Here is a 20,459-nt window from a genome sequence, read left to right on the forward strand (position 1 = left end):
GGCATGGAATTCACTTGACAGCCAATCTTGATGCCAAAATATTCCAAAGAGGACCTCTCGCTGATTCTGCTAGTTGTCATCAACGATAGTAAAGGGACAAATAAAACGTAGAATGAAATGTTCTCACTGCAAACCAGGCAAGACGCACATAGAGGGGTCGGAGATCTGCTTTTCTCTCAACTTTTCTTCCTTTTCTTTAAACTTTGAGAATTCAGCCCTCTCCTTTGTTTCTGGTATCACCTGCCCATGTGCACAATTCCTGAATTTCGCTGGGTGGGGGCATTTCATCTTTACCATCTCGTCTGGCTTCACGCTTCTCTGTACAGTGTGTGCTGGTCCACTAGGTGTGGATGGATTTCCAGAAAAGCTGCAGCGGTGTGTCTATCCCCCATCGAATGGATGCTAACCTGTTTCTAGGCTCTCTCTCTCGGACTGACACCTAGTCAACCCACCTCGCACGGAGCGTGAGTGCAGTGGGCGATGGAATATTGGTTTGAAAGACCACGAATGTGAGCCCAGGATTGAAAGCAACTTGGCTCGCCTCGCCCTCGGTGCAGGCACGCCGAGGTTTAACGTTTCTCTGATTTTGCTCAGCGGCCTCATCCTGGGACAGGCATTTTATGAGTCATCGGCTCTGTGGGTCACATGGCCAACGTGACCAAAATAAAGTTTCAATATTTTAAGCCACTAGAAAGGGGGACAACGGAGCACACAGGGTATGGGGAGCGGGAGGCGGGCACCGGCAGGTACGGGCGGGCTGGGAACCGGCTCTTGGGGCCGCAGCAACGTTGGCCGAGGGAGTGGGGCGCCGGTGACGGGGGGGGAGGGGAAGGGGCGGGGCCTGGCAGGAGACGCGCCCCTCCCGCCACCGCCGGCAGCGGCGCCTGGACTCCGGGGCCGACCGGTCCCGAAGAGCTGCGCACGGCCGACCTCAGCGCCGAGGCACTCTGGTCCCTCCTGTCTCCTGGCTGCGGCAGGCTGCGGGATCCCGGAGATCTCGCCGCGTCTTCACTGCCACCAGGACCCCCACGCGCCGGCAGCGGCTTCCCCGGGAACGTCCTTCAGCCCCGGGAGCACGCGGGAAAAGCCCCAGCGTGCCAATGAGCGAGCGCCTTCCTCATGACGGTCACGCTCGGGGGCGGAGCTTCTCTTCGCCGCTCCCGAGTTCCGGGAACCCCCTTTGATTGGTCTGGACGGCCTGGGAAACACTGTAGTAAAGCCCAATCATAACGCCACATCTCGGCCTCGAGGAAATATTCCGTGTGGGCTCATTCCTAATTGGGCAGTTCCTTCCGGCTCTGGCCACTGGGAAGCTTTGTTTAGGTCTGGAAGGCGGGCTTTCCTGGGAGTGGGTGGGGAGGGGGCGTTGATTCTTGACCAATCCTTACATTCCGTTGGGTGGTGACCAGCCAATGGGCCTGATGGATAGGACGCTCCTCCCGGAGAGTAGTGAGACCCCTGGTGCGGGGCGATTGGTGGCGGGAGCGATGAGTGGCAGCCCCGTGGCCCAACGGGCGCAGTGCGTGGGCCGCGGGGCGGGGCCAGGGCGGGTGCGCGGCGGCGGCGGGGTGGCTGGGCCGGCGGCGGCGGCGGTACGAGGCGCGCGCTCGGGGTCCCGGTCGCGAGGAGGAGGAGGATGTGGCGCGCGGAGGGGAAATGGCTGCCGAAAACAAGCCGGAAGGTAAGAGCCGGAGCGTGAGGGCCGGGGGCGGCGCGGTGGGCAGCGGGACCCGGCCCCGCCGGACATCCCGGGCATCGGCGGCGCCGGGCGGGAGCGCGGGGGCGCGGCGGCGGCGGCGGCGGGCGGCGGGCGCCCCGGCCGGGGAGGGGGCGGCGGGTGGGGGGGGCGGAGCGCAGCCGGGTCCTGAGGTGACTCGCGGGGCGGCGGAGCGCGGCGCCGCACACCCCTACCCGGGGGCGGGTTGGGGCCGGAGGGGCGGGGGGCCGGCGGGCGGGGGCCGGGCCCAGCGAGGAGGAGGAGTCGGCGGAGGGAGGGCCGGCGCCTCCCCCACCCGGACCGGGCATCCCCGCCGCTCCCGGGCCCTCGGCGCGGCCCCTCTCCCCGCCCCCCACACCGGCCGGGTGGGGGCCGCGGGGCGGAAAGTTTATCCGTCTCGGTCCCCCTCCGGCCCCGCGCCCCACTGCCCCGGGCCGGTCCCCGTCGGGGCATGGCGGGCGCTCACCCTCGCCGCCCCTGGCTCTCGGGCGGCAGGGCCAGGCGGACTGTCCAGCATCACCCTCGAGCTCCGTGGGCGCCTCCCAGAGCCGGCCGGGTCCCCGCGCTTCTCCCCACCAGGGGGACCCCCTCCTGCTGAGCGTCCCCGGGCAGCAGGGCCTCGTGTGACCCCTCCCCCTTCCCTTCCTGGGAGGGGGCCTGCGTAGCATCCCCGCCCCTAGCAGCCCTTCCCATCCTACTCTTGCCCTTGTACCCCTTGCAGCCAGGAGGGTGGGGTCTCCGTTTCTATGGCAAGTGAGGATCTCCATACTCCCTTGCCCTTTACCTTCTGTGACCCTGATGCTTCTTTGGCAGAGGGGTCCGTCTCATCCTCTCATCTTCTGGGGAATCTTTTGGGGCCTCTGCACTCCATCTATTGACCCTTTTGGCAGGACAAGGGGACTCGGGCTACCCATGTTCTTTTTCCCTCACCCAGTGGATAGTGGGGGCCTGTGCAGCGCTGAAGTCATTTCTAAATGGGAGAGCAGCTACTTCGCAGAGATTATGCATACTCTCCGCACACTTTCTTGGGTTAGGGTGAGCTCATTTCCTGAATACCCTCTGAGTTGCCCTCTTTTTCTTAAGGGAGGAACTGAACATGCCAGGGCACCTTTCCCCGTTTGTCTGTCTCCCTTAAAAATGTTCTCTGTCCTCCGAGTTCCTTGTCTGGGTGAGGGTGGCTGCCCCATCAGATGTAGGGCAGGGCTTCCATGGTGCCTCCTACTGGAGTAAGAAGGGGCCACGAGAATCACTCCGAATGTCTGAGCAAAACCAGGGTATAATTTTGCTTCCAAGTTTACTATTGCCCCTTAGGTGGGGGCATGGTTCACCCGTTGACACCACCCGACCAGGAAGAGGGTCATGCTCCCTTCCTTGTTTTTGGTGTTCTAATTACTGCCTTTTGTGCGGTAAGAGCCAGACTTTGTACACCCAACATTCAAGAGTCTTTGAACCTTCCCTGGAAATAAACTTCCCATTTCTTTTTTAGGAGAACTCCTATTCTCCTTATGGCTTCTGTTTCCCAGTCAGCCATATTTAGGGAGCCTGTTACCTTGACTTTTTCTAATTTTCTTAAATTGTATTCATGTTGGCTGGGTAAGAAGAAGCCATATGCCTTTCCATCCAGAAAAGGGAGTGTAGACACCCATGTCGCCCACATGCCTTTCGGGAAGGGGTTGCTAGTGTGCTCCTTGTACTAGAACCTTCCTTTGGCCCTGGGGTCGTCCCTCGTGGGATCCAAACATTTCTTTCGATCTTGTAGCTTTCAGGTGAAGGGGAAATTTGGATGCTTTCTATTTTTGGCTTCTCTGGTTCTGTTTTGGCAAAAAAGAGATTATCATGATTTTCTATGTGTTTGTTTATATATATACACACATGTAGGTATATGTTATTAGGTTACATCACATACATTACGTATGTACAGAAATTTGCAAGGGTTAGATGACTATACATTTTGGGTGTATGTGGGGACCGTGATGTATAAAAATATAGATATATGTGTAAATGTTCAGGCTTAAAGGAATCAGAGGACTCATTGATAAATGGCCAGTTTTTGCCACTCTTTCATTTGTCATTTGTACTGTACTGAATAAGCAGAATGACATCCTGAATGTTCACCAAGTCCCTGAGTACATGAAGTGTAGAGGGCTGGCCGACATGCACCATAACTTAGGCTTTCTGAATCGGGGGTGGTATTCTTGGCTTGATTCTTCGTAGGGTTAAAAGTTTTCGTCTTGATTTCGCTGCTGCCGAGTAGGGGAAAGAGATTTCATGTATTTGGGGCAAACGATAGGAGTGGGTGAGAAGAATATGTGTTTCTGTGACAGAACTAGAAATGAACGGCCGTAAATATGTCGCTGTTTTATTTTGGCCATTTAAGTAATTGAGAGAGGTTGTGCATGTTAGGAAGGGGTACCTTTGGAATGGCCTGTGACACTTCATGAAAAGTGGGAGGGATTATTCTCCAGGGTTTCCCTGAGTGTCCTAGTGCGTGTGTTTGGCTAATTGCCCTGGGCTCCGGGGCAGGGGCAAGATGTGGGCCTCCTGGTTCCTTCACTTCCTTCCCTCTTGGAGCTTGGAATGGTTGCTAGCTGCTGTCGCTTACTTTTGGACTGGCTTGCTTTGGAGCCGCATCTTCCCCAGCGAGCTCTGTCAGAGCATTTGGACCTTTAAGCGCTTTTCTAGCAAGGAGACTATCCACCTGGGTTACTGAGAAAGGATACAAGGTTATCTGGAGCACTGGTCAGCATTAGGCCGACTTCCAGGCTCTGTCATTCAGTTACTATTGAATTCTCCAATGGGTATAATACCCATTGCCCGAAAGTAGCACTTTTGACCTCAGTTTGCCTTTTTTTTTTTTTTTAAAGTTTTTAGGTTGTTTTTATTCTGTCTGTATCTATACCCAGCTTGAGGGAATGGTGTATTATTAGGGTGTAGTATTACTGACACTTGGAAAGGAAGAGGTGACTACCTGCTGTGTATGTTGGCATTTTCCCAGTAGAGTCGTCACTTGCAGTGGTGGGTCCTTGCCTGCCCTCCTCCATACCTCCGACTGCCTTTTGGAGTTTTCCGTGCTAACTGGATGCTCCATGGAACGGGCATGGAAGGACATGGTAAAGGTTAGAGGAACACAACTGAGGTTAGTGTGTAAAGTTAGGCTCTTGGCTTTGCATTTAATACGGTTGTGCTTTCTGTGTCACCCGTCCCCACAGATTATCGGAGGTCAGTGTTTTCCTCTTCCAGTGTACTGTGTTCTCATGTAGGCAGTCAGGCTAGGTGGGTTCTCTTAATGACCTTTCTGTTTTATGTCTTTCTGTTAGACCATCACTGTCTCCTCCTTCACCCCTTACCCCCCCGCTTTTTGGACAAGGTTGGGGGAACCCCTGGGACATCTCTTCCCATGTCTTCTCGAAGACCTGACTTATCCTGTGTCTGGGAAATGTTGGGTTTCTTCATCTGTTCGTTCAGTGGATTCCGAATGTTGACATGTACACAGCAACCTCTACTCAAGGTCAGATCGGGTCAGATTTCCCTTTTCAAAAGAGTGGGGCTGCTCTTTGAGACATTTACATATTACATATCCTGCTCATCCAGGGTTTTGCTTTTCTTTAGTTTTTAGGCTTTCCTTCTGAAATAGCCCATTTTTTTTTGAGTTGGTGGCATTATTTTAGTTCTCTGTTTATGAGGGGTGTAACCCATGTGCTGATGGGATTATAATGCTATGGAACCGATTCTGAGGGGGCCCATTTTCCCCCCTCCTTCGTTTCCTTGGGCCATTCTTCGTTTCCTAGTCCTCAGATTCTGCGGGAAGACTGCTTTGTGTGCAGTTATACTTCTCCGTAATTTCCTTATGGAAAAAACAATGGAAGGTGATTCTCATATTCTCTCCTTGGTAGGAGAGAATGTGCCTGTTGCCTCCTCGGTAGGATCCTTGAATTTATTTTGGAGAAAAGTTGTCTTTACATCTGTATTTCCATTCATTCTGGAGACCTTCACTGAGCTTCTGTTATGTGCGAGGATCTGGGGGGTCGGGGGGCTGTTACGTGACTTTGCTTGAGACCATAGGACTCTCGTTAGCTTTTTAGTATGAAGGACATTTCAGTGTGTCCTGTGCTTGCCTTTTTATATGTTCTTGTAAAGAATTCTTTTCGGAATTTTAATTGTTTGGATTATCATCTCACAAAAATATAGTATTATCCCACTGAGCTTTCCCCCCATCCCTGCAGGAGTGGGGATGGTGGAGAGCGTGGAGGGGAGACCGGGAGGGGCAGTTAGCTTTCCTTTAGACCGTGTGTGTGTGTGTGTGTGTGTGTGTGTGTACATGTACTCAGAGAAAAGTAAAATCAACTTTATTTTTAAATGTCTAGGCATAACTTTTAGGTCATTTAGCTATATGGTTGGTTGGAATGCTTGTTTAACATTTGAATACCTAGCAGCATGCTAGGTATTGTATAGAATATAAAACCAAATGCATCCTTTACAGAAATAAGTGGGAGAAAAATAATTTTCTCGTATGATTAACCGGTATGTTTCATATTATCAGATAGTAAAAACTATATGAGCTGCTATTACATTTTTGCTGCCAGGAAGTATTATATCTAAATTTAATGCCTAATTATAGTGACCATTCTTAGGCTAGGTATCTGTTGTAATTCCACCGCTTTTGTTTATTATGAGACTTTTAATACTTTATACTTTTCAATGGTACCGTCATTTGTGTCTTTTCTTCTTTTTGGTAAATAGTCTCAGATTATTTTTGGATGTAGGCATGGTATGCATGTGATGACAATAATGGTAAAGAATTAACCTGAAATGCACTCTTTCTTTCTTTTCTGTGTTAAATTAGATTTCCCCTCCACAATGCCTGTAGGAACCAATTCTGCTAGTATTTCACTCTTCAGAAGAACTCTTGTGTAGGATTGTTGTAGTATGTGGTTTGGCAGTGTCTTTTATTCATGCGAACATGTGACTGAATATTTCTTGTGGTGACAGGCAATACGTATTTCTTTTGTATTTCAGTTATAACAGATCATCTTCTGAAATGTTCTCAATCTTCTCGAATCACTTACGGTGCCCCTTTTTTGGATGTTCTAGATGCCTTAAATCCTACCTCCCTTTCTTGCCCACAGAAAGAGGTTTCTTTATTGCTCTTGCCATCATTATTATAAAGAGGTATTTGTGGCTCTACTGTATCCATAACCTGTCATTCAGTAGAGAGGGGGTGCCCAGTATTCCCTTTGTCCTGTAGTAAGAGGCACTGGTACTTCTTGTGTCTCTAAGGATAGGATGATACAATGGGGTTTAAGCCATAAGGCAGGGGGTCATAGTCATGTTTGTAACTGGATAATGTCCGCGGGTGAAACACTGTGCCCTTCAGGTGTTTGGGCCTCCCCGGTAGGATTTTGGAAATTTGTTTTTGCTGCATTTAGCCATCCTTCTGTCTCTTTGGCTTGATAACAGTAAATTTCTCTGGGCAGAGCCAACAAGTATACTACTCTTTTGGGGCTTTCATTCACAAGGACGTGTGGGGTCTTCTGATGCTCCTTTGCCTATTACAGTATTATCTTTAGTTTTTGGTGTGTTTGGGTAAGAAGTGTTTTCGCTCTCTTCTTTGTCCACATAACATGAAGAAGAGTACATGGCAGTCACTCTCTTCAGGTCACAGTGTGTAATCTCTCTTTTCTTTCTGCTTTGACTGCCTAATCAGGTTCGAGAGATGGGTTGGTCAGACACTATCAGATCTGTTGTATTTCGTGCCATCAGTGGGTGTTGTGTCCATAAATCTTGTGATTAAGATGTGTTAAGAGGGGCTTGTAAACATAGATGGTCTTCCATCCATGATGTTTGTCACGTATTTGTAAGGAAAGTGTTTTTCTGTATAGATGGACAATGGACAGCAGTTCCTGACTTTTTGTAAGGTGGGACAGAGTGCAGGGTGGTTTTCAGTTTCCTTTTTTTCCCCCATCAGTATGCTGGCTGTGTATATGTAAGGTTGTATTGCATCTTTCTGCTTTGAACGCCATTGCTCGTAGAAGGTCATGGGCCTCCTTGTGTAAAGATTGGTAATGCTTCCTGAGCATTTTTTAGCTCATTACCCTGGACTAAAAAAGAAATATATGTACCCCACTGCAACGAGAGGCCAAGTGTCAGCCACGTTACTTCCCTTTTCATTCTTTTTTTAGATGATTGTTCATTTACTTTCAACTGATTGACATATCATAAGATGGAATCACCAGAGATATTTTTTAAATGGTTCTTCTACATTATCCCCAATGTTTTGCTTATTCTTGGTAGGGTTGCATGTTCTCTTATACATGAGTCCTTTGCTCACATTTTGTTTAATTTTTCAGATTAGGCAGGCCTTTTAAGTCATGCGCATTGTCCCTTCCTGAGACTGCTAGTGGAGGGCGGTTGCGAGGGGATGGGGTTGTGTTCCTCGCTTTGTGCTGCAGTGTGGCTTCGGTTTGGGGTTCCTCGCTTTGCTCTGCAGTGTGGCTTCGGAGTTCCAAGTGCACGAATGACATGTCTGGAAACAAATGTCTGGGACGGAGTTCTTAACAGTTTTAAATCTGTACTACCTGGAGACTTAATTAAGTGGTATTATTCTCACCACTAATCTCACTTCCTAATGTCATCCCAAAAATCTCTTTTCCACCTTCTCTGTCTCAAAAATCTCAAAGCAACAATCATGACAAAATCCCAACAAAGCAAACCAGGAAGGCCAGCTCTGACTGCTCTGCTCTCCTGCACAGCCACAAGCTTTGGACATGCTGCTGATTTCTTACTTTTTGTACCTACAGTCTTCAGTGGGTTGACATGTGAAAAGTCTTTTGGAACACAGAGCAGTCATTTAACAGACCATGCACTCTCTCTTCCATTTTTCCTTACTAATCACCACAAGGTAAGATTATGTATTTAGTCACTGACAAAGACACTTGCAAAGCCAATCACTTTTCCTCCTGTGTTCCCACCTAATCATTGGAATGAATACTGCAGTTTGTCTTCTCATAATAATCGTAAATTACTGTGTCCATACTTTTGTGTTCAACACCTGTGAGGAAACGGGGAGCTCACTCCCAGTAACGGCAGTTTGACAAGCCAGAACCCGGACTTTCTGTAGCCTGTGCATTGTTGGGGAGATGATTTGCACTTTCAGTTAAATTGAGTGTCTATGACAAGTGATAAAACAGTTATTGAGGTTTATTTAACCGTTTTTACAGTATAGGTTTAATAAGATCTATCTGTTATAGTAGAATGAAGCTCACATACAACCTGAGGTATTCCTGCAACTAAAAAAAATAAGGAATGAAAGAAAAAAACCAAAATGTTTCTTTCTAGTTTTGAAAAACATATTTTTTCCCTCATTAGGATTGGTTTAGATTGCCAGGAAGCATTTCTGAAGGTATAGTAACATGATCAAGCATCAATCGTTTTAAAACTTAGATTTGGTTTTTAATCCTTGTCTGAAAAGTATTTCTGAGGATGCCCGATTGGTTTTCCGGGGCACTTGGATATCAAACCATTATGAAGCGATAAAAAAAAAAATTGGTATGGAGTATGAAATTATCAAATAGAAAGATAGAAAGATGTCATGGTGAAGAAATTACCCATTTATCGTTAAAACTCATCTCAAAGTGATGACTGCAAGTATTAATGCAGGTATTCTGAGGAAAAATGGGATGCTGACCGTCTTACCACGTTGAAATCGGCACGTAGACCCCGTTGTACAAAGAACACTCCCCAAGACGGGGTGCTTAGAAGATAAAGAAGTTGATGAGATTGGTTATTTTAAAATGTTAAGTGTTTTTCCTCTTTTTAAAAAGTAATTGAAATAAAATAACCCTTCTTAGTGAAGAAAATGTAAACTTTAATGGAAGTTCAGCAGAATGAAACATTTAAAAAGTGAAGATTGCAGATACGGGTTTTTTATTGTGAATCCACAAGGGGGTAGTGATGTTCTATCAAAGATATTTCTGGTGGAAATGTGAGATGGTCTCTTTTAACACTGTAGATTACAGATAACACCAGTCTGTTTGCATTTTAACTTAATAAGATCTGCTTTTGAAAATGTCTATTGGCAAAATTGTTTATCGCTTAAATTTTTGAAACATCCGCTTTGGGCGGATGGCTATTTTAAGCCTATGAATGGTGAAGAAGAAAGACCGTCCTTGTTGTTTCGTGCTTTGGAGAGGTTCCCAAGGACCTGAGGGTCACTTATTTTCCAAGAGCGTAAAAATCTTAGAATCTGGGAATCAGTTACTTAAGTAACTTGTGTCTCAACTTTACAGAAGTTTGTATTCCTGGTTGGATTTTCAGTTTTGCCGAGAGATGAACAGTGTGAAAAATCCACACCACTAGCTGCTTTTAATAGTTCTGAGTAAATCAGATTTTTATAATCTCTTTTTTATTAGTTTATTACATCATTAGATAAAAAGCAGTTTTTCCCTTTCACATAAAAATTCCAATAGTTCTCTTGAGGTCTGAGCCCCACCCACTTATATTCAGAATTAAGTTTGGGGTGGTGTGGCAAGGCCGGGCGCTTTCGCTGAAGAACTGAAACCAGCTGTATTGGGTTCTCGTTTTTGAATGAGGTCGCAACGTGGTGGGAGAAAGATTCAAGGTGGGGATGGGACTGGATTCTACGCACTTAGCGACAACTAACCATAGCTTTAAAAATACTGCTTTTAACAATAGTATGAAATAGTTCCATGGTTTAGACGTTATGCTCGCGTGTGGCATATACTTAGTACTTAGTTTTTCCTTTTTGTGTCCAGGGAAAAGGTTGTTAATCTCTCTCCCCCCTCCCCCCTCCCCCATCCCCACCCCTCCCCCCCATTTCTCCCTCCCCCTTCCCTTGGTCTGAGCAAGGGCTTCTTCTGTTTTATCTTCTTTACTAAATGATGGTGACTTAACACCCCAGAAGGTAGCACCTCTTTTTCACAGACTACCCTCAGCTCTGCTGGGAGCTGAACTACGCATGACATCAGCATTTTCATTCATAAATTTGATTTTTCTGAATCTCTTCTTGTTTTGTGTTCCTGAGCTCACTTCTGGCGCTCGCACAAATCAGTTTACCATCAGTCAGCCCATAAATCAGTGATAAAAGGTAAAACAAAAGATAAGATCCTAGAGGTGTTTTGATAGAGCTCGAGTTGCTCCTGCTGATTGGGACGAGGTTTCTGGTGAAACAGATTGAAACCTGAAAGCAGTCAGTTTAATTATCCCATGATTTTGTGGACTGAGCTGTGTTGTGGGCATACTGACACTGCATTTTTGTTCTCCCACGAAGTTCAGAGTGCGAGGCAGGAACTCCTTTGTTCAAAGGCGCATTTCTGTTGTAATTTGCCAAAATTGGAGCATTCTGCTTTATTTCTAAGAGGATAGGCCTGAAGCTTATACTGTGTTATACTCATGTTCCTTTTGGAATGCATTGGGTTTTTTTTTTTGGGGGGGCATTCTTTTGCTCTTGAAATGCTTTAAATGACTTTGTTTGGCACTTACATTTTCAGTACGTTGTAGTTATGATGCCAGTTGCACAGCAGCTTTCATGTTGGAGTTAGGTTTCATCTCCCCTCAGTTGTACACGCTTGTAGCTGTTGACTCCAGTTTCTCCTCCAGGGAGGTCACTGCTTGTACTTTAGTGCTGCCTGAGAGCAGTTCTGGAAGAAATCTTATTTGGAGTTTTCCTCTGCAGGGCCGAGTTTGAGGCTGAGCCTCCGGCGTGTGGCATCTTTCGAGCCTCCTGTAGTTGATGAATGGTGAGCTTTACAAAAGTTCATTTTCTCTGCTTTCTTGGGGGTTTGTTGACTTTCTAGATATTTAATTGCCAAGAAACATTTAGAAATAAAATATATTGTATTTAGAAATCATTTTCGCTCAGTTACAATTTGTGGTGAGAGTAGATGATTCAAACTGCAGGCACTTTGATTGATACCCACTGTTACTCCTGAGATGACTTGAAACCTCATGACAACTCAGAGATACTGTGTCCTCCCACCCTTAAGTGAAATGAGAGCTTTGTGTTCCTTTAGTTGAAGTGAGTTGTCTGGTGGGGAACAGACATGTGTGGTCTGTTGTTTAGCTTTCTCCTTTACGTAGATGCTCTAAGAAGAAAAATAAGAGCAAGGAGGCAGGAATGAGCATGTGAAGACGATTTAAATGACATTTAATGTTTTCTCTAAGAACTAAATCGTTGTTAAATTATTTAAATATAATTTCTAGGAAGGATTCTAATGATAAGTACTATTGAAGAAAGGAGTATTTAAAGGTGGAGGGTCTCTGTAAACACTCCCTAATTTTCAAAACGCTGCACCGCTGAGGGATTTATGAAAAGTTACAGGTTTGGATAATCAGATTTCAAAACAGTGGGCAGACTGGCTGTATTGTCAGCATTACCATTTGTCGCAGCCTGCAGCAAACAGTGCTGGCGAGTCCTCTGGCCATGAAGGAACACGTCTCCTCTCTGGCCTTTAGACCAAACCCCCTGTGAGTCCCAGCTCGGGCTCTTCTCTTTCAGTCACCAGGAACACGGCTGACCAGGACCAAGGACTCCAGCTGTCCTTGCTGTCAGTCGCTACAGAGGCCAGGGACTAGCAACCTCTCCTTGCCTCCGCAACCTTCCCTTCCTTACCAGATACTGTCTCATCACTCTTGATTCTGGCACAGCTTCTCAGTTTGCTCTTCCCAGACCTTTGCTCTTGTGTAACGAGTTAGTCGGTAATAATTTGGAGGGGACTCGTGTTGGGTAAAGGGTTGCCCTAGTGATAACCTCCAAAGTTCCTTCCCATTCTGACTTACGGTTATAAGAAAATGAAGTGGGCTGTATGGAATTGCGCTTTCTGTCTTGCTTTGCTGGGATGCAGCTGTCCTGTGTAACTGTCTTTTCTTCTGAGGTACTTGCTCCAGGTCAAGAATTAATGTGTTGGCTCAAGCCGTGTAGGAGGAATCTGAGCCACATCACCGAAGTGACTCCTTGCTGATGTACGGAGAGGGCCTAATTTTTAGATCTGTCTAACATTGCGAGTGTTTACTTTAAAAAATGTAAAAATTGTTCAAAAGATGTTCATTCTGCATCATTCAGCATAAAAACGTTCATTCTGCTTAGTTATTCTCTAGACACGTTTAAGCTCTTTTTCCTGATATGGATGAAAGTTCATACTTTTGGAAACATCAAGACTTAAATAACATGATTATGGGTGGAAAAGTGTCTGCTAACCTCAGACTTTTTATGTTTCAGGTAGTATTATTTATATTCATTTAGTTGGATTTTTCTGGACTTGATTAATGTAACTGTTATTAAAATGTATCGATTGCTAGTAATTCAGTAAATAACTTCCTATTAAGAAACTCGAGGGGATTGGGGAGTTTCCGTGGGTCCACTGTAATTGATCATATAGGGTCTACACTTGGGCGAACTCCCTGAGTTGCTGCTGCAGGCCTGGCATTTGGGAGAGGCCTTGAATATAATTTATTTTTTGAAGCTTACTTTCATATTTAAAGCTACTGAGGGGCAAGTTAATGTTCCCGGTGTTCTTGCCAACATTCTCTGCCGTATCCTTTCCGTCTGCTGTTATGAAAGGCGCTGGCTGAATTATTTGCTTTGACAGAGCTCCTGATGGAGGTCTCTTCCTTGTTTAATTTTATTGATAGAGGCTATTGTGCTTAAAAAGAAAGCTGTAACAAGCAGAAGGTGGTGAGTGGGTACTCAGCATTTTGAAGTGCTTGTCTTTCTTCCTAGGGGTCCTCCAGAAATTGATCATAGATTACTTGACCAAATTCAAGGCCCAGAGATTTATTCCAGGCGTTCTGGGAGGCGAGGAACATCAGTCTTTCTCTCCTGAATCTGATTTTTCTGCATCTGACCCGTGGCTGCCTGTATGGGTGTCTTCTGATGCAAATCTGGTGATAGTGGCAACCTTTCCAACGCGGCTGAATATCCCTGACAGCTGTTATCTGTCCTCTCCAGGTATTTTTAGTCTCCAGCCTCATGTCTAGAGGAACGGAGGATGAATTTAGCTTCTCTGGTGCCGTTCCAAGTTATTGCGAGTGTTCTCCGCTCCTTTCTGCACCAGCCTACCACAGCGCCACCTCTCATGAGGTGCTCTGCCCTTGTCACCTGGTGAAAAGCATAGACAGGAGTCACTGGTTTAGTAAGCATGAAAGTCATGATTTTCAGAATGCTCTTAGAGATGAAGCGGTCAGTGGTGACGCTGCACAACAGCAGATGGGCTTAACACTCTAAACTCTGTACTCCAAAAAGAGTTTAAAATGGCCAGTTTTAGGTTACGGATATTTTACCACAAATAAAAAAAACCTTCAGATGGATTCAAAACAGAATGAAAAAAGTAGCTATGATGTCCTTACAGTGAATATATGGCATTATTTTCATTACCCCAAGGAGGGGGGTTGGTTGTGCCTTAAATAGTGTCAAAATCTCTCTCTCTCTCTCTCTCTCTCTCTCTCTCTCTCTCACACACACACACACACACACACACACACACACCCCCTCCTTAAATACGTGGTGGTAACGAGGCTCTGAGGTTCATTTACATGGAACGTGGACACTAGTACTCCTGATGTCAGCGAGCGTCAGCAAGTCCTATTTGAGCTGGGGCAGTTTTGATTGCAAGGCACACAGGCACTCAGGTTAAGTGGAGGTGGGTTTTGTACAAGAGACCAGAAGCAATCTCAGCCTCCCAGGACTGAAACGGAAGTGCCGCTGGACAGTCTGGGAGCTGGACCTGGAGAGTCTGGAGTAGGGCTTTCCTCTGGAGACCTGGGGCCGAGCTGGGATCTCCTGGGATGCCAAGGCCCCGTCTCTGCTGTCCTCATCACTGCTGTTTCCTCCTGTTCTCTTTGCAGATGAGATTGTTTTCACTTACATGTTCTTCCTTGCTCCCCCATAACTTGCATGTAATGTGGCCTGCCATGGCCCCGTCACGGCCCCGGTCATGGCTCCAGTCATGGCCCCCGTCATGGCCTCTGTCATGACTCCAGCCACGGCCCCTGCCATGTCCCCCTTCATGGCTTCCAGTCATGGCCCCCGTCATGGCCCCCGTCATGGCCCCCGTCATGGCCTCTGTCATGGCTCCAGCCACGGTCCCTGTCATGGCCCCCGCTGTGGCCCCCGCCATGTCCCTCTTCATGGCTCCAGCCATGGTCCACATCATGGCCCCTGCATGCCTCATATTTCTAGTGCTCACCATCATCTGACACTGGGCTGTATGGCTCGTGTTTCAAATACTCAGGACAGAGTCCGACTGACTCCTCCCAGCTGGTTGCCTTGTTTCCATAGGCCAGGTGTTTACCCTGGTCCAGTCGTCTGTAAGGAGGGGGGTTAGGAGGGCTGTAAAGAGGGGTGGCTAGGAGCTGTTGGTCTGATAATTTAAAGGGGCTTGGGGGAAAGGAGATGGTGTGAGAAAGGGAATCTATCTAGCGGGGGGTCCTGGCACCTCCAACTGTGTCCATCAAGCTGGGTGAAAGAAAGAATATTAACTGCACAGTGGATTTCTTTGTTCAGTGCTACAGTGAGTAAACTTTCTGCAGAGAAAATGTTCACTGCAGTGTGGGTGGGTGTGGAGTAAGTCAGAGGTGGGCGTAGGAACCGTCCCCAGGCTCATTCTGTGAGCTGTGCTGCATCAGGCAGCACTCAGCGGAGCCAGGTGGTCTGTGCAGGCTTTGCCCCGTGTGTGTTCTCAGGTAGAACCAAGCAGTTGCGGGATGTCAGTGTCGTCTGAGGTTTTCCACAGTTCAGATGCTTGGGTGGGCCTGTCGCTTTTCCCTTGTGGACCACTGAACTTGAAAGGTTGGGGGTGGGCTTCCTGGTTCCATAGGGAGACACTCCCTCGGATGGGGGTGTGTGGGGGGAAGGAAACTGAAAACGTGGCCACCTGTATGCACATTCGTCGGCTTTTCCTTGGTGTATCCTTCCTGCCGCTAATCTCTGGTTTTCCTTGGTTTCTCATGGTAGGAGGAGGAAAGAGAATGACAGGAGACAGGTGAAGACTGAGAACAGTCGTTGGGAGGTACTATGTAAAAGGGCTGAGAGCCGCACGCCATTGACTTCTCAGGACACACAGCTGCTTCGTAATCGGTTTCAGAGTGATGACCTTGAGTATATTCACAAAGCAACACTTAGTATGCTCTGCTTAACAAAAGAGGAAAGTAATGTTTTGAAAAAAACACAACCATCAAAGTAGTTTTTAGTAGTTAAAGGGATTTGATTCCTTTTTCAGTAACAACTTTATTAAGACATAGTTCATATACCATACAACTCACCCCTTTAAAGTACATGGTTTACTGGTGTTAGTATGTTACACAGTTGTACCACTGTCCCCACTATCTAATTCCAGAACATTTTCACTCCAAAAAGAAACCTCTGTCCATTAGTAGCCCCTCTCCCTCCCCTCAGCTCTAGGCAAGCAGTAATCTCCTTTGTGTCTCTGTGGATTTGCCTATTCTGGACATTTCATATCAGTGAAATCACACAATGTGTGGCCTTTTGTGTCCGGCTTCTTTCCCTTAGCATAATGTTTTCAAGGTCCATCCATGCTGTGGTGTGTGTCAGTACTTCATTCCTTTTATGGTGGAATAACACTCTATCGTATAGATAGATCACATTTTATTTATCTGTTCTTCACCAGTTGATGGACATTTGCATTATTTTCACCTTTTGGCTATTATGAATAATGCTGCTATGAGCATTGTGTACAGGTCTTTGTGTGGACATACGTTTTTAGTTGTTGTGGGTATTACCTGAAGTGGAGCTGTTGGGTTATGTGGTAACTCTGTGTTTAACTGAGGAACTGCCAGACTGTTTAGCCAAAGGGGCTGCATCATATTACACTTCTGCCAGCAACGGTTCTAATTTCTCCACATCCTCCTGACACTTGTTACTATCTGTCTTTTTGAGTCTAGCCATTCTTGTGGATGTGTAGTGGTATCTTACTGTGTTTTTGATTTGCATTTCCTTAACGGCTAGTGATGTTGAACATCTCTTCATGTGATTATTGGTCATTTGTATGTCTGCCTTGGAGAAATGCCTATTCAAGTTCTCTGCCCATTTTCGAATTGTTTATTTTTTGTTATTGAGTCGTAGGAGTTTTTTTTGTATATTCTGGATATCAGTGCCTTATCAGATGTATGATTTGTACATTTTCGCTTATTCTGTGGATTGTCTTTTTGCTTTTTTGATAGCGTCTTCTGAAGCACAAAAGTTTTAAATTTCAGTTAAATTTCAGTTTATCTGTTTTTTCTTTTGTGGTGTGTGCTTTTGGTGTCGTAATTAAGGAGTCATTGCCTAATCCAAGGTCATGAGGATTTATTTCTATGTTTTCTTGTAAGAGTTTGATAGTTTCAGCTCTTACGTTTAAGTCTCTGGTTCATTTTGAGTTCATTTTTGTATATGTTTTGAGGTAGCCTTCCAGCGTCATTCTTTTGCATGTGGATATCCAGTTGTCCTAGCACCATTTGTCGAAAAGACCTTTCTTTCCCCATCAAAGTATCTTGGCACCCTTGGCAAAAATGAGTGGACCCAAAATGTGTGGGCTTTTGGAGTCTTGATTCTCTTCCATTGATCTGTGTCTCCCTGATCTGTGTCTCCCTTACGTCAGTTCCACGCTGTCTTGGTTACTGTAGCTTTGTAGTCAGGTTTGAAATTGGGAAGTGTCTGCCCAACTCTGTTATTGTTCAAGATTGTTTTGGCTATTCAAGTACCCAAGCATCTTGCCTTAAAAAATTGTTTTCCTTTATTGCTACAATAGGCTGCCTTGGTGAAACACTAATTCACTGTTAGGCTGGGATTGGACTTTCCCGAGTTGTAAGGGAGCGAATAGCTGATTCATACAGCCTGTAGGTTGGCTTATTGTGGTATGTGTTCTTTCGATGTGATATCTTGCTGATACCTTGAATGGTTAGGAAAAATGTGGTATTCTGGTTAACACTCATTCTGATTAAGAGAATTAACAGATTCCATGTGTGAACATTTAATTATCAAAGACTTAGAATATGCCACAATAAAATTGTGACATTAAAATGTATATAATAATAGCTATTCTTATTGGAGATGTCAGAAGATACTTTAGGATCTGTAGTCCTGTGGGGGCTGCATAAGTCAGTTCATTTATTCAACAAATAATAGTAAAGTGCCAGGCACAGAGGATGGCAGACATAGCCCCGTCCTCATGGAGCTGACGGGGGCACTGACGTTAACCAAGGTGCCACGTGAAATCCCAGCTGATACAGTGCTGTGAGGAGATCCGTGCTCTGAGGGGAAGTACAGTGTCTCATAAAGGGATTTGACTCATCTGAGGCTGAGGGAGGCTTCCTGAGCTGAGCTCTGAAGGGAAGTGGGAATTAATTGAGGGAAAAATGAGGGAAAGAAGTCCCAGGTAATTGGCTAAGCTGGTTAGTGGGATGCGCTGGGATACTCTGATTACATTCTGGCTGTTTACAGCTTTTGAGAAGGAGTGTCTGAAGGCTTGACTCTGGTCTTTACCCCTAAGTGCCTCGTGACTTTAAGCAAGAAACTTAACATTTCTGAGCTTATTTACTTGAGATAAATAAAACATGAAAACATACAGAAGTGTAAGCTTTGGATTGATTGTATTAGGTTCGTGAAAAAGTAATTGTGGTTTAAAAGGTTAAAAACAAGAGCAAAAACCGCAATTACTTTTGCACCAACCTCATATCATAGCTCAAAAAACATTACTTTTTTTTGTGACCTTCCATGGTTGGTTACTTAGGCATGCAATGCTGGTAAATTGAAAATTGTCTGAACTTTTTCCCCAGTCTTTGAGATTAACTCGCTTCGGTTCCTACGTACTCTAGAAGTCTCCAGGCTGCAGGGTAGCAGATACCGATGTAATGGCTTCGTGCTATAAGCAGGCACTGGGAGGACCTGGGAAGACTTCCTGAAGGAGGCGTACTCTGCCGTGGCATCACGACAGGCAGACATGGTGGTTGGAGGAGAAATTCCAGGCAGAGGAAATGGAGCAAAGGCACAGAGCCAGGAGAGTACAGGGAGTGGCTGGGATTCTGGGTGCATGTGCGTAGGTGAGCCTGGAAAGGTAGGTAGGGGTCAGGTTGTAGGGGCTTGGAGCATGGAGTACAGTCTCTGTTCTGGGAGAATCTTGGGGGGTGGGGGTGGGGGGGGGAGAGAGAGAGAGAGAGAGAGAGAGAGAGAGAGAGAGAGAGAGAGAGAGAGAGAGGCAGAGGAGTGGGAGTGAGTAAAAGCCAGTTCTCATTGCGGTGCTTATAAGGGCCAGTGCTTACCTCTCCGGTCGCCAGAATGTTCGGTTCTTGTAGATGCTGACTTTGCCGGCTTGCTTCGCCGACTGTCCTGTCCTCTGGGGTTCCGCTTAACCTAGAGACTGTTTGTAAAGGCTTTCTTGCTCTTCCTCTCTCTCCGATTGGATTGTGTGCTCTTCCTGTGTGCACGCAGAGCACTGTGTGGTTTTCCTGCTCACGGCACATTAGTTTGTATTCGAATTGCTTGTTCGCTTCTCTTTCTCCCTCAATTAGATGTGCATCTTTAGAGGTCAGAGACGGGAGTACGTGGCACCTTGGATGGGCTTCATCATGTTGGTTGGTTGAATGAATGAATCAGCACAGAGGATGAACTGGGATTGGGAAAGTAGCCCCCTTTAAGAGTGTCTGTAGCAATGGGTTAGAGAAAGGAGCTAGTGTGACCGAGTTATGATGTGTGTGTGGGAGAGTCACAATTTTGTGACTGGTAGACAGGAGGCCTTGAGGCATGAGAAGAGTCGAAGGCGACTCCTGCCTCGCGCTGAAACCTCAACAACTGGAGTTAGGGGAGGCCGTTAACTGAGAGGGAATTCAGGACAGAGGGGGCTGGTGAGACTGGATACAAAAGGATTGGTTCTAGCTGCGCAGTTGAATTGCATTGGGTAGAGGTAATTGGGGGAGCCGTAGCGTGCTCGTACGCACTGCGCCATTGGAACTGGGGCTCAGAGGTGAGGGAGTTTTCATCTGGAGCACCTGTTGTTTTCTGTTTCCTTCATTGAACTTTCAGAGGAGAGGGGAGCCCTGGTAATGGAGTCCATCAGAGGTCAGCCTCCTCTGCAAAGGGCAGGTGGGCACGGGCGGTGAGCAGAGCTGGAGGGGCCGATAGAGATAAGCTGGCACAGCCTCTGGTAGACTATAGAAGCTTCAGGAAAGTAGGGACCTTATCTGTCTTCCTCATCGCTGCATCTCTGACCAGAACAGTGTCTGTTGGTTAAAAGAATGAATGAATCCATTCAAAAGAATTAGGAGTAGACGGTACAGTAGCGAGTGACACTGTGCGGGGGGAAGCGAGGCGACTTGACTGCAGAAGTGTGGGGACTGCTTCCCTTGAAGTGTCACCAGAGGGGAGAGAGCGTACCCGTGAGGACAGACAGTGGTCAGAGAAATGACAGAACAAGAGGGCTGTGCGTGAAGTCAGGGATGCTGAGTGCAGAGCGGTGCAGGAGGCCTCAGCTGGGAAGCTGCAGACAGTGAGTAGAATGAAGATGAAGGAAAAGGTAGTGACTGTGTCAGTTTGATGGTGAGTTGAGAGAATGAGAAAGGCAGCGAGAGACAATTCAAGGGTTTTGTGTAAATGCAGAATGCTGGTAAGAATGATAGTGAAATAATCGATCAAGGCCAAGTTGAGAAAAGAAATCCTTGGGACCTGATGGGCCGGTGGATGAGTTCTCTCTTGCTGCTGTAACAAATGACCACAAACGTAGTGGCTTCGCCCAGAACT

At 46.6% G+C, this 20,459-nt stretch overlaps 1 protein-coding gene across 4 annotated transcripts in view; it reads left to right on the forward strand.

The window, feature by feature from the left end:
* The first annotated feature begins 1,522 nt into the window (after positions 1-1,522).
* Positions 1,523-20,459, forward strand: part of CAMTA1 (calmodulin binding transcription activator 1) — an 814,545-nt gene continuing 795,608 nt past the window's right edge. For 2 of the 4 annotated variants that reach the window (XM_074334131.2, XM_074334115.2), the window contains exon 1: positions 1,523-1,681. In XM_074334131.2, the coding sequence (XP_074190232.1) occupies positions 1,637-1,681 (45 nt within the window). In that variant the 5' untranslated portion in view covers positions 1,523-1,636. Of the gene's footprint in view, positions 1,682-11,350; positions 11,473-20,459 lie in introns of those variants that run through there. The other 2 variants (XM_074334121.2, XM_074334118.2) reach the window with 2 other exon arrangements.

Source organism: Rhinolophus sinicus, chromosome 14, assembly GCF_057876585.1.
Source record: "Rhinolophus sinicus isolate RSI-liver-muscle chromosome 14, RSI-T2T, whole genome shotgun sequence".
Lineage (NCBI taxonomy): Eukaryota > Metazoa > Chordata > Mammalia > Chiroptera > Rhinolophidae > Rhinolophus > Rhinolophus sinicus.